The sequence below is a fragment of the Gouania willdenowi genome, chromosome 15, assembly GCF_900634775.1.
Source record: "Gouania willdenowi chromosome 15, fGouWil2.1, whole genome shotgun sequence".
Lineage (NCBI taxonomy): Eukaryota > Metazoa > Chordata > Actinopteri > Blenniiformes > Gobiesocidae > Gouania > Gouania willdenowi.
The window spans coordinates 26,628,172-26,645,232 of record NC_041058.1 but is presented as its reverse complement, the minus strand read 5'-3'; the positions used below and the strand labels follow the sequence as shown (position 1 = coordinate 26,645,232).

Below are 17,061 nucleotides of genomic sequence, written 5' to 3'. Positions count from 1 at the left end.
TCATGTCAAATGAGGATCATATTTCTAAATTGAATTTCTCTGAGCTCAATAAATTCCACTAACCTATCATGGTAAAGGTTTCTCCTGTCTTTTACAACCACATTTTGCATTATAGTGCATTTTGGTAGCATTAACAGTGAGAAAGGTGAATACCATGAGGCTGCAGTAAAGATAAGTCATCTCTCTCTATTATCATTGCGGCTGTTTCCACCTTGATCTGTAATCCACTGCTGAATACATTAAACGGAAAAATACCCCGACTGGGCCCTCTGGTGTTTTGTGCTTTTGATGCTCTAGTTTTTCTCTTCACTTTTATTGCAGTATTCCTGTGGGTGGAGTGTCCTCGCAGAAAATACAAGCTGAGAGAGTTCCGAGACAAAAATGATTGTACGTGTAGTCAGCATATTGAGGCGAGGAGGTAATGGAGGAAGCTGACAAAATGAAGACATTTAATTTCTCCGAATAAATACTTTCCTCAGAAGTCTTTCTGGGATTACAGCTTCAGCACATCTGAGCCACCCAGCCACTAATTATCTTTACTTTGAAAGATTTCAATTCATTTCCCAACACTTTTGATTTTCAATGTGTCATTTGTTTTATGTGTTCAGTATTGTTTCATTAAAAATGATTTTAATCAAACTTTGAAAAACTGTGAATTACATAAACACACAATCTTTTCAAAAGCACTGCTTTTTATAAAAACACAGCCTGTATTACTAAACAGTGTAGAGTTTCTATGATTCGTGTTAACAGCAGATTTCCTCCTTTTTTCTGGACAAATTTCAATCCACATCAATCCTCACTGGCAAATGTCTTGATTTAGCAGGTTTTTTGTATTTTTGTATTGAACCCTCCTTTATTAAATGGGGCATTTTTCACTGAGATAAGACAGTATAGTGACAAAGAGGGATAACAATGAGTAATCATGATTACACAGCCAACACACAAGGATCTATCCATCCATCTATTGTCAGACCTGCTTGTTCCTCTTCCTGTTTGTCAGGGTTGCAGGGCTCTCCCAGTGCCTATCTCTGGCACCTGGAAGAAACCCATGCAGCATGGGGAGAACATGCAAACTCCACACAGAAAGGACCTAAGTGTTCACCCTAGGGCTTCAACCCAGGACCTTCTTGCTTTGAGGCGGACATGCAAACCACTAAGCCACCATGCGCCCACACACTTGGATGTTTTTATACATTCAGTATCTTGGAAAATGCCACAGATGCATGTAATCTAAAGTTGGGTGGTTGAGGGGTCGTCTTCTGATCGCTAGGTTGTGGGTATGATCCCACTCTATACCTGTCTATGTCTCGAATCGTCTTTGGACCCTGAGCCCTAAGTGGCTCTCAATGGTTGACTAGCGCCTTGCATGGCAGCTCTATCCCATTGGTGTTTGAATGGATGAATGAGCTGATATTGTAAAGCGCTTTGGACTTTCTCTGTGGTTATAAAGTGCTATATAAGTCAAGTCCATTTACCATTTTACCATTCTCAAAAGATCTTAATTTCATAACTAAATGTTTCATGAACCTTCCTCTTGTCATCATTCAGCGGTAGCTTGTAATCGGAGGGCCGCTGGTTCAAATCCAACCAAAATCACTGTTGAGCAAGTCCATTGACCCTATCTGCTCCCTGGGCAAATTTTGTGTATGTACCTGAACATATTTGACAATAAAGTATATTCTATTCTATTCTATTCTATTCTATTCTATTCTATTCTATTCTATTCGTCCAGCGAGGTCATCCTCTCCAACATCGACATGGGTGTGTCTGGCATTTGGGAGTGCCTGGTCACAACTTCCCGAGGCAACGCGTCACTGCAAATGGAAATAGTTGTAGTGGAGACGTCAGCACCCTACTGCCCCGCTGACAGAGTCACCAACAACAAGGGGGATTTCCGGTGAGTTTTTTTTTCTTTGTCTCTGCATGCTGTTTGTCACAGTGAGTCACCTCTAACATGGCGTTTTGGACTAGTGACTGATACTCTTATCAGTGAGAGATTTCTAGTGTATAAGCTTATGGAGGAAAACAACAGTGTTGACATTGAAGGTCAGAAATGTATCTGTTTATTTATCAGTTATTTCGATACTGTTTATGCATATTCTGCCTTATATAAGAAAAAAGGAACACCTCATAAATCTCACATTGCCCTCCATTTAACCTCATTTTCCCTCTCCCCCACACCTTCTGTGACCATTTCAAAGCATGCAGCTGTGTACATGCAGGTGTCCTCCACCTCTTCTCCACTCCTTTTTACCTCCTGTTCTTTACAGCACACTTTCACAGTAGAGAGCACAGAGGCCTTGTGGTCGCTGGAGGACTGGAGTAATGGGCTGGAAGAAAGTACCCCTTTTTGTTAGAGGCGAAATTAATGCCATTTATTACTAAGTAGCTGCTGCTGCAGCAATATCAATGGGGATGAGAATAACAGATAGGAAGGAAAAGAGCTATATGGGGTGAAAAGCTGAGGAATGGCAGGTCTTTACAGTCTCAACAGATTACCTGCTAATGGAATGCTGCACTCTGTTTTACTAATTTTACTCGTGTTTTCGCATCAGACATCACATAGTTAGATTAGGTTGTTGCAATGGAACCGTCAGATCCATGTTTCTGTTCAGCCTGCTGAATGCATTACATTGACTTTAACAATAAAAATGCCCATTTGTTTTTTAAATGTGAAGCTGAACACTGTTAAAGTAACGACTACGACTACTCCATGTGCCAATGCTATATTACAGCATATGTTTTTACAGGTAATGTTCAAATTGATTTGTATAGTTGAAATGTCATCACTTTCTTAAAGCTACATGCCACATATGCAGCGCTAATTGGGAAGAACATATATTGACCGTTTAAATTGACTGCTTAATTTTTTGTTCTAATCAATATTTTGTTTAAAGACATTTAAGCTCCATGTTTTCTTGTTTTACTCCTTATATTGATTGATTATACATTATTAATCCCTGAGGGGAAATTCAGTTTCACTTACATCCCGACCAAGAAACATGAAAAGAAAATCACATATGTCATGGGGGAACAGGAACAGGAGAACTGTGGAGCAGCCATTAGCATGAGCATTTCTTAGATGAGAAATATGAAACAATGGGTAGGAAAAATAAGTAAAAAAGGACAAAACCAAACTAGGACCATGTAGAGAGGGGCGGAGTTTGGGATCATGAAAAAACTCTTTAGCAAACATTGCACAAAAACCAACAAACACAACACTCAATTCAATACAACAGCACATTGGCACAGGGAATGGGTCTTAGGATGGGTAGTTCACAGGTCAGCCACAGGATGGCGCTGCCCTTACGGCTTGCCTCCTATTGCCTCTGCAGGGAGGGAGGAGGGGAGGGGAGGGGGCCAGAGGAGACGGTGAAGAAACAGGTTGTGTATGTAAATAAATGTGTGAGTGAAGTGTTCTTTTTGAGATAAGCCTGTGTACTGAGACTCTGCTATAGTCTCTCATAGTTCTCCAGGTACAGTGTTGTCGTAGAGATGACCTCGAGAGTTTGTTAGCCGAGCCAGATTGCAGATGTTCATGGAAAGTAAGGGAAAGGTGAGCGCATCGAATCAACATCCATCCATGGAGAGTGTGGAGAAAAAAACCCAAAAACACTGTTCTGAGGGGGGCCAAATGAGACAGGGGGAGGAGTTTTCAGATGTGCTAGCCACAACATGACTGCCAGCCTTTTTGTTACTGGTGATTTGATCAATAATCCAATAATGTGGCCATTTCCTTGAGACAAACTCTCCATTCCTCTTAAAGTTCACCACGGTGGAATCCATCAAAGAGTTCTGAGAGCTCGGCCCCTTCCATCGATGACAAGCGGCTTCCAATATTGCTGCCACCGTAATCTGAATTTTGCGATAAATCAGGAAAATGCCAGATCCAATCAGCACAAGACCCGTTATCATAATTCTAATCTGGTGGTGGACGTCTTCCACGTCCTCAGGATTTACGGACTCTCCAATGCCCATTCTCCTAGCTGAGAAATTATATATATGTTATATCCTGCTGTATTACTGTATGCTTTTTGTGTGATGGTGGTCCACTTCATGTAATGGAGTCAACACAATGTTGTTTGAGTTCTCTTTCACCATACTAGGTTTGTAAGGATTTGTTTTTATGTCTTCTGCTTTTTGAATCCCATATACTGTAAATCTTATTTTTCAAGAATGTCACACAACCACATTGCTGCAGATGTGCATTTTTATGAAGTTGTGTTTTAAGGGCAAAAGCAAGCGTATCTGAACTTGTCATAATACTTTTGTTCTATCTTAGCTGTCAATACCACATTTGGAACTAACAGCTGGGTCTGACACAGCTGCTGAGTTTTAGACAACAGTCTGCTCATACTAGCATCATTTCCAAAAACAAAGTTTCCTAACCACTTTACTGTAAATATTATTGTGCATAAAGTTACTTATAAAACATTTGATATGCTACGTTCTTTTTTCCCCCTACACGTGGACACATCAGTAAATGACCTATGCAAATTGTCTTCTAAATAGGTGGAGTGTGAAACTATCATCTGGTTATGCTGAAAAGATTTCTAAAATAATTTTATTGCCATTTTTTATTACAAAATGTCCTTTTCTGGTAGGTGGCCAAAAACTCTGGCTGGCATTCTGGCTTTCCAACGCTGTGCCCCTGCCCGCTTTCCTTCTGGCAGCTCTTCCCCATTAAGGACGAAGGAGAAGAAGGCATGGCGACGCTGCGACCAGACAGGAAGGTGGGCTGAGGAGGACTACACCCAGTGTCCATATGCCAATAAATTCACCTATGACCTGCATGAACTTACCCAGGTATCCACAAAGACTCAGGAAAAAAAAAACAAAAAACATCATCTCAACATCATGACAGCTTATTTTTTCTTTAAAAGAAAATGTTTATAATGTCTTGGTAAACATAGGCCTTGATTTTTTCTGATGCAAGATTATGTCCATTAAAGCTGCAGTATGTAGAATCCTCTCTCCTTTCCATTTGAAAACCGAAACATAACCTCCCTTACCGTTTTTTTTTCTGATTGCTCTTAGCGACTTTTTTCTCAATAGAGGCTAGTGAAAAATATATTGTGTTATTGGAGAGTTTTCTGGTGTTTTAGAGACTCTGACATGAATGCATGTGTTACTTTGTAGTAACTGTCCTTAGCACCGGCTGATGCTGTCAGCTCGTCCCTGCCAGAGAGCTCACACAGTGATCCCAGATTCCTGCCACTCAGGGCAGAGTAACAACCATCAATCCACATCCAGACTGTAAAATAAATTCACCTTGGAAAAGTTTCTCTTTGGTTTACACGTGTTTTATGCCCTCTGTTCTCACTCTCCTGCTGACACCAGTACATGCCGGTGGATCCTGCTAAGTCACGAGGATCTGCTGGGATGCAAAGCGGTCCGTTCTTCCCAAGTATGTTTGTGACTTCAGACTGTTGCTTCTCCACTTCGGTCTGCCTTTTTCTACTTGATTTACCGTGTCACTGTTGTGTCTAAAGCCGCAATGGGGACTTCTGCTGGAAAGTTCGCCATTGCACTTAACTATCGATGGTACGTGAAAGCGCCTGACTTCGGTTGAGCAGCCAATAGTAACGGCCAGAACAGCTCATGGAGCACACGTGTTTGGAGAAAAATCCCTGATTGGCTGAAATCTAGCGTCAGGGCCAGGAGAATACTGCAGCTTTCATTGGTCTTTGTACATGATTGACACATAAAAAACATACATGTAAGACACATGTAAACACAGCCATATTTATATTCTTTTCAATGTGTTTTGCCAATTCTAAATAGGAAATAACATCTTTTATTTTCAGCTGTGTTTTGTTTCCCTTGTATTCTAGATACCCATTAATGCTAGTAATGCTCAGCCTTTAGGCCAACAGTTGGTGGCCTTCACCAGCAATGCAGCGCACTTTACAGATGTCATGGATGTCATCTTTGTCACACACCTGGTCGAGAGGTTGACAAGGCTTGCAGGGAAACATAAAGAGGTAACCAAGGCATTTATCTCAGACCATAGCTTAATATGTAAATGTAGACTAGAAATAAAAAAAAAAACAATAAAACATAAATGCAACTTTCCTAAGAACAAAATAATTGTCTTGTGAATGAATTCATTGGATTTTTATTTATGTACTTTGTAATGTATGTACCGATAATAACAACTTATGACTGTTCTAACATGACAACATTGCAATACTTTGATCTGTTTACAACTACAATACATTTAATCACATCCCAAAGGCATACACATTAGGTAGTTACATTGTCGACAGAGGAAAGTTACAAAACCTAGGAAATGTTCTTGACTTCTCACATTGCTGAGAAGAGGTTGAAACAAAAACATGTGTTCTCACTAAGTTTGCTCCTTTTTGACCCTGATCCCCTCACCCTTCAAACGTCTCTACACGGCCCTGTTAGCATGAATCACAGAGGAAAAGTCTGTCATTTAAAACTTTACTGGTCTTTCCTTCACCAATGGATAGCAACTAGCAAAATGTTTTAACCTTGGAAACTGTTGTACATGTTGGCTTCTACAGCTCAGAGTCACACACACTTGCATTTATAGCAAGCAGGAGTTTCCTGTTGCTTTAAGGAAGGAGGAGGATTTGTCAGTTGCTCATCAAGACGTAATGTGAGCTTCTCGACATCAAACTTTCCGTTTGATGTCGAGAAGCTCACATTACGTGCTTCCTTAGAGAAGCAGCTGAAAAAGGCCTGTCATTCATGTTCACCCTTTTTAGTATAACTTCACAACTCATGCATGCTCCTCTTGCCTATAGCAATGTTGGACTTAAAAGTCAATTTATAGACATACTGTAAAGATGTATTACTCTTTCAATAAGTCATCTTTTTTTTTTTTTTTTTAATCTAAAGCAGGCTCTTGTGGCTTCTGGTTGTTGTTTGAAAAAATAATAATACAAAAACTAATAAGAAATTGCATTGAAGGACAGGCTGTGTGAAGGGAGGAATTGGTTAAGCTAGGTCAGGAAAAATAATCATAATTAGCTTCTGTTCTGCATTTACTCACTTAAGCAATTACTGGCTCGTATTTGTTTTATAAGGTTTTAATTACAGACAATACAGATCAGACTGCCCTCATTCATACAAAAAAAGAAACCTGTCAAAGAAACCAACACCAAAATCTACACTAAGTAAATAGCAAAGAGCCTTCCCAAGAAAGCAATTATGCTTCACCGGAGCTGTTAATCTAAATTAAATCTCCCTGTAATGAATGAAGCCACCACATTCCCTCACAGTTTTGATGAGAGATTACAACGGTGCCCATTGTTGGGGGTATGATTGATGTGTGTGATGTTGAGTCTTCTTTTTTGCCTCTAAGTGTCCACTTTTTGATTACATTGCATTTTAATTTGTTTCTGTTTGTGTTTTAAAAAGCTGGGTGACTATATATCTGACATCGCCAGTAACATGATGCAGGTGGAAGAACACATCCTTTGGATGGCCCAGAATGAAGCCAGAGCATGCACCCGCATTGTCCAGTGTGTGGAACGCATTGCTGACCTGGCGCTGACTGGTGACAACCATGTCATTTCTAAGGTAGCTAATATTAATACCTATCTAAAATCCCAGGTTCAGTTAAGGCAAAGGTTAATTACCCCTCTAGCTGTGTCATTGATGTTTCCTGTCTTTGAAGAGTAATTAGAAATAACTTTGTTTCAGGCTGATAGTTAGAATGAAGCAAGATGTGGATAAATGACTTCCTTTCTTTAACCCCTAATCCAATTTTTGCATTTCTACTCCATCCTGTCACTCAGTAAACATTTCTGCTACAGAACTGATACACAGGGTTGGATAAATCAGGGAGCAAATAGCCTGGGACAGCCTGGGAAATTTTTCAACTGTTATTTTTAATTTTGCAACTGTTCCAGGCAATGTTGCAGACGTCTTCCCTTTTTTTTGGAACAATAATACATGTCAAAGGAGGCCACTGCTGCCAAAGCAGGAGATATTTGGTTTAATGAACACAAAGGTTGTTTGAGGAATTAACTTGGCCTTCAAAATTCACCAGGTAATGAACTTAGTGTCTTCACTAATCAGGTCCTGGCAGTAAAAGTGGGCATTTAACAACATTAGACAGGTGGTTGCAGTGATGGAACAACATATTAAAACAGGGTGGCTATAGGGTGGGCAAGGCTAACTGCGGGGGTCCATATACTAATAGGGATTTTTTTGATTGCTAATTTGAAATACTAAAAGTGCTCAGAGCTTTTTGTTCATGCCAAAGGTTCTGCAACCAAGAAGTGGTTTTGAATTCTTACATTTGCCCCAAACCTTTAAACTCTTGTGGGTCCCATTTTAGGTGTCTGTGAACATCGCTCTGGAGGCTTTTCTTATCCGGCCTTCGAACGTTGTTGGATTGTCCTGCACAGCGCTCCAACACCCCCCTGCCTCATCTCCCAACTCACCCTTTCCTGCCAGCCACCCCCACAATGGCAAGTACACAAGCAGAGAGCGTGATGTCATCGGGGATTCATTGCTTAATTTCAAATGCCACACTGTCAACAACAGCGCACCACCGATGAGTCAGCTCCGCAAGGTAAGAAGCAGGTGTGAAATAAGTGTGAATATTTCAGATGTTTCAAATATGTTTCTTTATCTGTCTCTTTTAATAATCAAATACACTGACAGAATATTTCTATTGAAACCATGTGTGAGTAAACATCAAATCTTGCCCTCCCCATTTTTACATTTTCAAAATATATTTAGTCCTTTTTCAATGCCTAATTTCCCTGCACAGGGAGCACATTTTTGTTCACTCCTGGTGCTTATCTTGCTAACTTCTTGTCGAGGTTGGGACTGTTGTCTTATCTTTATCTTGCAAAAGGACTGCCAGTTTATCACAGGTTTAGATGACTGCAAGAATAAAGTTATGCTGCATTGAGAGTTTCTAGTTTGTATATGAGAAAATTCCCTTGTCAACTACAACAACTTAGTTGGTACTCATTGCTTTCTTGGATATCGCCAATGTTCTCCTCTGGTAGGTGAAGTCCTGTGGTGGGCCGACATTTGGTACCTTGTCCTCCATGGTTGCCAGTTTTGGGCTCGGCCGGCCGGCCCTCACATTGTCTAGTTGTTCCGGTAATTTCTACCTTCAAGGAGGATTTTTAACTATGTATGCGACCAAATCAATCTCCCCTCATCCTTCAGCCATTGTGTACGTATCGCTGCAAATGTGTCTTCTTGTGTTGTTTTTGTAAAATCTACAGTGAAAAGTATTGCTCTGGCCTTTCAATCAGAGACACAAAAATAGTGACCGTGATGTTGACCAGCTGTAGTGTAGAAAAAATGTTTCATTGTCTAGCAGTTGGCTCACAATGATGTCACCAGGGGCAGATGCTAAATCTGATTGGCTGGTTTTAATGATAGTTTAAGGGACATCTGTCCTCACTACTGATTATGAAGGCCCTGGGCATTTTTGATTGACCCTGGCAACACAGAGGCTGAAATCTGATTAGATAAAAACTCTAACATTCACATGTATGTACTGGAAGCATTACAACCAAGGTAAACTGAGATCTGACTGAGGGGGTTGGGTTTTATGCAGAAAAGCAGTGGTGCAAGTGCTTCTCCTTGGTGTGAGAGCACCTTGATGGTGATTTGGGCAATGGACTTTAAGTTGTCCTCTAGGGTGGTCTTCCACATTCCCATTGAGTGATTTTTGAAGGTATTTGGTGTCCTTTTGATCTTGTACAGCTCCAAAGATTCTAGCATCTATGTGTGAGGCATTGAGTTGTAGACTTTCTTGTAGTCAATCCAGGCAATGCTCAGGTTGGTCTTCCTACCCTTGCAAAGTCAGGAGATTGCTCTGTCTACCAGTGGCTGATGTTTGGCTCCTGTAGTGTTACTGGCAGGTTTGAGTGGCACTGGAATGGAGATGTTGTATGTAATTTTTATTTTGGCCTCTAACCGTCTTTTCCATTGGAGAATACCGTTCCTATTTTATATCTCATGATCTGTAGCATTTCTGTTGCTATCCTATGACTTTTTCACCTTCAAAGTGCTTCATTAATACATAGAAACCAACTGGTCAAAGCTATGCCTGCGGTATCAGATTGTGGATTTTTTGTGAGTAGGGATACACACTTTGTATCACTTTTGATACGATGTACCTATACCAGTATTGGAATTGGGACACTCCAACATAAAACTTTACTTAGAACGACTGCAGACAGCTCTAAAGCGGTTCTGTTGAGAACGAAAAAGAAAAACCTATGTTTAACAGCTTTGCTCTCAATGTTGTTTGTGTCTGTAAAATTTTGCTATTGTCATTTACATTTAAGGGGTTTAGTAGTAGCAAAGTATCCCATGATTAAAAATCTCTTTTTAAGCCATACACACTCTAAAGGTCATCTGAGATTATTATTGTAACATTGGCCTTTTTGACATTTACAGAATGTAATTGTAAATCAAAATCATATCATACAATATGCTTTGGTTAGTAAGTGTAAGCAGAAAAACTGAGAGCACCACATGACTAAAGCATCCAACATAAAGCAGCAGGAAAGATAATGCTCCTATGTAGAGAAGACATATTCAGTAATTAAGACTTGACTCTTTTGAAATTTGTAATTTGCTAAAGTAAGGTGGAAGTATTTAAAGCTGGGGTTTGTAGAATCGCGAGCTGCTCCACACTCACCCCTCCTCTCCTGAACAAAACTCTGCGTGTAACTCTTTGCAACTGTTTTCTCCATAGAGACTAGTAACAAATGTAGGAACTTCATCTTGTGATATTGGAGAGTGTTCTGATGTTTTAGAGACATGAAGCATGTATCACTCACTGTTGTGAGGAAGTAAGAGGGTCAGAGTGACAGCTGCTGCTCAAACACAGCTGAGCCGATCCCAGCGTTTAAGGGAGCAGACACACTCCGTCCACACTGCAGATTAATTGGTTTGTTCTTTCCACCTTACATCATTTTTAATAAGCTATTTATTCCGTCTGTTCTCACTCTCTCTGACTCGGGGCGGACTGTGCTGACTGAAAGCGGATCGCTCGCAGTTCGCTGCACACACCGACTCCACGGTCAGCGTTCTTCCTGAACACGTTTGTGCCTTAATGCTGTTGCTTTTCCACCTCGATCGTCCTTTTTCCTCTTGATTTGCCGTGTAACCGCTGTGCCAAAAGCCACATTAGAGACTTCAGCTGTAATATAATGCCATGAGACTGTCCTTGTTCTCAGATCGAGAACGCGCGTCGACTTTAGACGAGCAGCTCGAGCAGCCAATAGTAATGCTTAACCCTCTGGGGCTGACGGACGATCCAATAGCTAGTAGCAGCAAAGCGCAGCATCCTTGGATCTCCGTTTCAACCCGTGTCTAAAGTGCCGATGTCAAACTACAAATCAGTCTTCAAATCATGTTGATAGGCCAAATAAAAGTGGAGTTGTGAGGGAAAATGTGTGCATGTTTTTCTTTGACATTTTGCTCCGTGCAGGAGCCCAGACTTCTAAAACGAAAGAGAAAGTGCTGTGCAGCAAGAAAGAACAACGCTGAAACGTCACATTATAGCTTTTTCCTATTGGTTGAGAAGAAGAATGCCATTGTCCAATCAAAATGTCCACATATAGCAGGCATTTTGTTTTCAAGCGACAGGTAAACAGAGACGCACAAACAGAGATGGGGAAAGAGAGGGTAAGTTGAGAGATTTGAGACAATAGTGATTATTACTGTGATTTGACTGTTTAGTTAGTATGTAGTGAATGAGATTAGAGTGTAGTGTAGTGTCTAGTATATTTGTTTATTGTTTTATATCAACACAATGAGGCACAAATAATTTGTCTTTCCCTGTATTTGTGATTCATACTTTTTTGTAAATAGTTGTACAAAATCACCTGAGACATTGCTTCCATTTCACTGTAATTAGCTATATATAACTGTGTTTTTTGAAAAATCTGTATATAACTTTTTGAAATATATAGTTTAGATTTGCTACGCAAGCAATAAAAATGTTTGTGACTTTTATAGTCAAAGAAAACCTAACTTTCTTCCACTCAAATTTGAGTTTTTATAGTGGTTTTAGATCCACTGTGTTATTACACAGTCACATTTGGGAGGTTCTCCTGAAAAAAATCATACCAAACAAGCAAAGTTTATGGATTTCCTTATATGAAATATAAAGGTAAAATCAAACGCAGTTAAAACAGCTCATGGGATCGCCCTGTTGGTAGGAAGGTCTTTGATTGGCTAAAGTCCAGCGTCACGCTCCTGGATTTCTAAAGCTCATTTACAGAGCCAGAAGAAGGAGAAGAGATTAACTGTCCACTCAGAACACTTTGGATTACGAAATGCAGTACAATATATTATATACTGTATATATAAGATGATTATGGATTTTTGACCAAATAAAACAAAAAAACAAAACGTACAAACAGCCGCTTTAAGTGTATTTTAGAGCTAGCTGGCCCTGTTGAAACCTAAAAATTTCCCACTTTTTCTTGCAGTTTTGCCCTTGCGTTATACAATTGGGCAATTGTGGTGGAAAAAAAAACCTCTCAAAAGGTCAGTTATCAGGAGCAATAGTGTAATACTTTTTCCACCACAGTGAATGGGCAGAATTAATAAAGCATGTTCTCCCAGGGCAAGTTCCACTTTAACACCTATTGACCTGCTCCTTGGGACAGTTTGACTTGGGGAGTATCTTCCTGCTCAAAAGCACTTTAAAAGCAATTGTAGAGGGGAATGAAAGAGACTTTATCAGCCTGTAAAATGACTCACGATTTTTCAGCACCTTGTGAACAGCCTGCTGCCTTATCTTGCGCGTGTATTTATGAGAGTTGTCAGTAATAAAGAAGCATCAACTTAAATACAAACAATACTCCTACACTTGACATAGTGAGGAGGTTAGCCGCAAAACTCCTCAACCGTTCTTCTCATGTACTTTAAAATGTCTGTTAACCTCTGCTTCGCCATTCCCTGGTATATAGTAGTATATAGTGGCCCAGCCCTTACATTATTTTGTTTTTTTTTTATTTGGCCCATTGTGAAAAACACTTCAATACCACAAATATCTTTACACAAATATGAAATCAAATAGCTGAATGAATAGCTCATTTTATCACTCTGGCAGAGAATCAGCACCATTCACTGCATGTTTGGCACACTGCAAATGGGCCAGCTGTGCCAACACCTTGCTAAATGTGATATAATAAAAAACAAAAGCTTACTAAATCAACATCTTCGTAATGCAAACTGACTTATTTGTTGTATTTACACTGATTACTGTGATACTACAAATGGTGGTATATGACAATAATGAATAGCGATGTATCTATGTTGAATAAGAAAACATTAGGTCTCTAAAAGACTGCATGCAAATCAATGCAATTTAATGAAAGACCAACCTCATTAGAACTATGTCATGTAAATGCTTCTATTTGATTAAGTTGAGCATATCTACCGTAATTAAAATCAGCATTGGATTAGAAAATGTGGTGTGACCCTCTTCTGATCAAACTCTGTGTAATCACCACCCTGCAATTTAGAACTGACCACAACATAACGTTTGCATCAATATAACCCAGGGGTCTTAAACTCAATATACCTGTGGTCCACTGGAGGCAGAGTCGGGGTTGGGCTGTTTTCTCATACGGGTTACTACTTGTTATTATTTAAATAATAATATATTTTTTTGTACTTTATTTGGTGGCCACAGCAATGTAATTACCAGTAAAACAAAGTTATTTACAGCTGTTGTTGTTGTAGCAGAGTTTATTTTTATAAATCACGAAGTTTGCGTGGAAATCTTTCATATATTTATTTCAGATACAAATATAAAACACAGACACTGGCAGGACTGGGCCTTTTTTTAGTAAGGGAGGCACAACACTGGTACTGGATCATTGAGTTCATAAAACAGTGCACAAAATGTCCGTACGTCCAGATTACAGACAAAGTCATTTGATAGATGCTCCCAGATGCAAAATCTTTCCTGTGCGGCCGTGCGGTCCGATTCGCACATCAAGAGCGTTGGCCGTGCGAGCGCGCTCCCAATTTTATGCATATCCTCACATTCGCAAGAGTTAAAAATTTTGAACTCCTGTGACTGTTTCGCATGACGAAAGCCAATCAGAGTTTTTGACGTTTGTTGACGATGACGTCAGGCCGTCAACACGGACACCGGTCTGTTCACCCATTCAACCATAGAGTAGAAGCTGTGTGTGACCACCTGGAGCTGTATGACATGGCCTTTATAACCGGGACAGGACTAGGAAGGATTTGGCGTGGAGGAGAATCAGCGAGGAGGTGGTAGCAGCAGGTAAAAGTTCTCTCTGTAGCACTGAGCTAGGATAGCATTAGCCGCTAATCACACTGGCTTTTTTCACTGGTGGTTTATGTTTGTGCGAGGAGAAAAAGGAGCGCAGCTCCTCGCTTCAGCAGGCAGTGAAACTCACCAAGTTAGACATGTCGCTGGTGGGCGGGACTTTGCTTCAGACGTGCGTGTGAAGCGAATTGAGGACATTTTTTGATCCTGCGGACCCTGCGGTACGTTTCGAGCGGCAGATGCGTCCGGTGCCGCAGAAGACGCATTCGGTGTGAACGCAGTATTAGTTGCACTATGAACTGCAGAAGGAAGGAAAAGGTAATGTTAATATCACTGTGAACCGCTGTTATATGGGGAAAAGTTTGATGAGTGTTGTGTCTGCCTCATCGCAGTGTGTGTGTGTGCCAGTTGTGTGCTACATGCTGCCACAGTCAGTGAGGTACCGTCACATCTTCTCCTGCTTCAATGGCCGACCCCCAAGAGCCATATACCCTATTGTGATTGGTAGGTTCGTTCAGCTCCAGCTCATGCATTAAAACTTGCGGGCGGCACTAACAGTAAACTTTCATATCAAAGTTGGGGCCACAAACTAGCATCCTGTGTTCCACAACTGGCCCGTGGCCCGCAAATGTTTTACCTCTAAAAAACAAACAGTTCATCCATAACGCTTTTATGCTGATCCGGTTAGCTGAGAGCCTATCAGAGTCCCTAAATTTGTGGTTGTTGGAACTTTCTATACGCTTTGGACATTTCCTGTGATCCTTTTATCATCATCTCAAAAGTTTCACAGTTGAAGTAGGAAGATTCTTCCTGGTTTCTTTGCAAGGGGAACCCTGTGGTTGCTTAGAGTGGAAGAAGAAAGAGAGAAAGTTAACTAGCAGGGCAGATGTTTTGTCAATTTTCCATGTTGCCCCGTCTTCTTTATTACTGCTGTCTCTGGTATATAAAAAAAAAGCTGTTTCCATTGATATTTTTTTTAACTTTAGACACATTAGGAGAACTGTCAGAATGTTTTTGATGAAATTTCTAAACAGAAATTACCATAGTTAACTGTGATACTTGGTGTAGCCCTATACTTCAACATGTTCCTGTCATGATAAAAATAATGCAAAATTTAATGCGAAACACAAAAGTCCAAAAAAAACTACAAGTACAAGAACATCTAAAGCAATACCAACTGACTAAGCGATAATAGCAGCAGAATTATGACGATAGATACACTAACTAGACCAGGGGTGTTGTAAACAGGACAGGACTATGACCAACACACAGAGACCCGGAAAACAAAAACTGATTTAGATGATATATTTCATTTATTAAAACATATGGTCAAAAACCAAACAAAACAAAACTCCAACTCAAAGAAAACCTCTTTGTGGTTTGAAGTCACAACAATTAAATTACATAACTGAAATTAAACCAATACATCACTAAACAAAATAAACTTGTCACTGGAAAAATGAACAGAAAAAAGGCATAAAAACTGAAGCTTTTCTGTTTGTTTTCAGGAACATTTTCTTCTTTATACAGATTAAACTAACAACACCATTTTTGCACATTTGAATGAAATCCTCAATGATTGCATGAAATCTTTTCTAATGACCCTTTGGATTACATCCACTCATCTATCAACAGTTCCTTGCATATCCATAATTCAACATTATCATCTTATGCCTATGCTTTGGATTAGTGTCCCTGTTCAAATCATGCTTAAGCCTTATAATTAGGTTGACTTTTATCTGGAACAATTGAAGTAGGAGCTTACAGTATTTTAGCATGTAGATGTTTTCATGGACATTAAAGTATGGTTAAGACAAGTGTTTTTTTTGTTCCGTTTAATGACTTTTTTTTATAGTGTGTATGTAAATGAAAGCTGTCACACAACTTCTCTTTCAATTGTCTTTAGCAAAGTGAATTTTGATCACAGCACCCATGTTTTGGCTAATTTGACAGGGATACATTTGAAAGAGCAAAAACCTAGTGTGGATCATTCTGTGCTCATGCCTTCCCCTTTTCCATGTTTACTTTACAACACTGTTAAGCAGTGACTTTCAATTTTTTTCTCTAAATATTTAGAAACCAGTTAAATGCAGATATCAAATAAAATACATTTTGTTATAGACATGCATTGCGTATGTGAGCTCAAAAGAGATCAGTGCAATGACAAGTGTTAACAAATACTTTAAATGTTCCCATAGAGCAGATCTTTTGGGATCCTACCATTTACTCTGCGATGAACATGTCGAGCACTTCATTGTTATGGTGCGTTCACCCAGAACGTGACTTCAGCAACTATAGTCGCTTAAATCACCCGTGATGAGTCGCTTGAATTGATTGAGAGGGAGATTTTTGGTCATTTTGTTGATGATTTTAATTGATTTTACTGATGATTTTAAATGTTCTTATTGATTTTAAGCTGTTGAATGTTTTCTGTTGCACTTTTTGATCATGTAAAGCACATTGAGTTGCCTTGTGTATGAAATGCGCTATACAAATACATTTACCATGCTTTGCTTTGCCTTGAACATTGTTGTACTTTTTGCCTGCTTCATCACTTCATTACTCCATTGATGTGACAACCGGGGAATAGTATGTGTCTGCTGAGCCGGCACTGCGCCGCCCAAATTAGGGGCCAGTGACTTTGAACCCTTACTATAAGTTAAAGGAAGTAAAGACACAACTTATCCTGAAATACATTAAATATGTATATATTTCAGTACATACTTTATATTTAGAGGTTGTCATTGTAAAAATTAGGTCAGTTAACAGTGCCAGGTTTAGAA

The 17,061-nt window shown here is 39.7% G+C and overlaps 1 protein-coding gene across 1 annotated transcript in view; it reads left to right on the top strand.

Annotated features, from left to right (window-relative positions):
• adgra1b (adhesion G protein-coupled receptor A1b) overlaps positions 1 to 17,061 on the top strand; it is a 264,689-nt gene that overhangs the window by 68,595 nt on the left and 179,033 nt on the right. Inside the window, exons 8-12 of the mRNA XM_028469085.1 lie at positions 1,736 to 1,900; positions 4,608 to 4,809; positions 5,838 to 5,987; positions 7,396 to 7,557; positions 8,321 to 8,557. Coding sequence (XP_028324886.1) covers positions 1,736 to 1,900; positions 4,608 to 4,809; positions 5,838 to 5,987; positions 7,396 to 7,557; positions 8,321 to 8,557 — 916 coding nt within the window. The remainder of the gene's footprint in view (positions 1 to 1,735; positions 1,901 to 4,607; positions 4,810 to 5,837; positions 5,988 to 7,395; positions 7,558 to 8,320; positions 8,558 to 17,061) is intronic.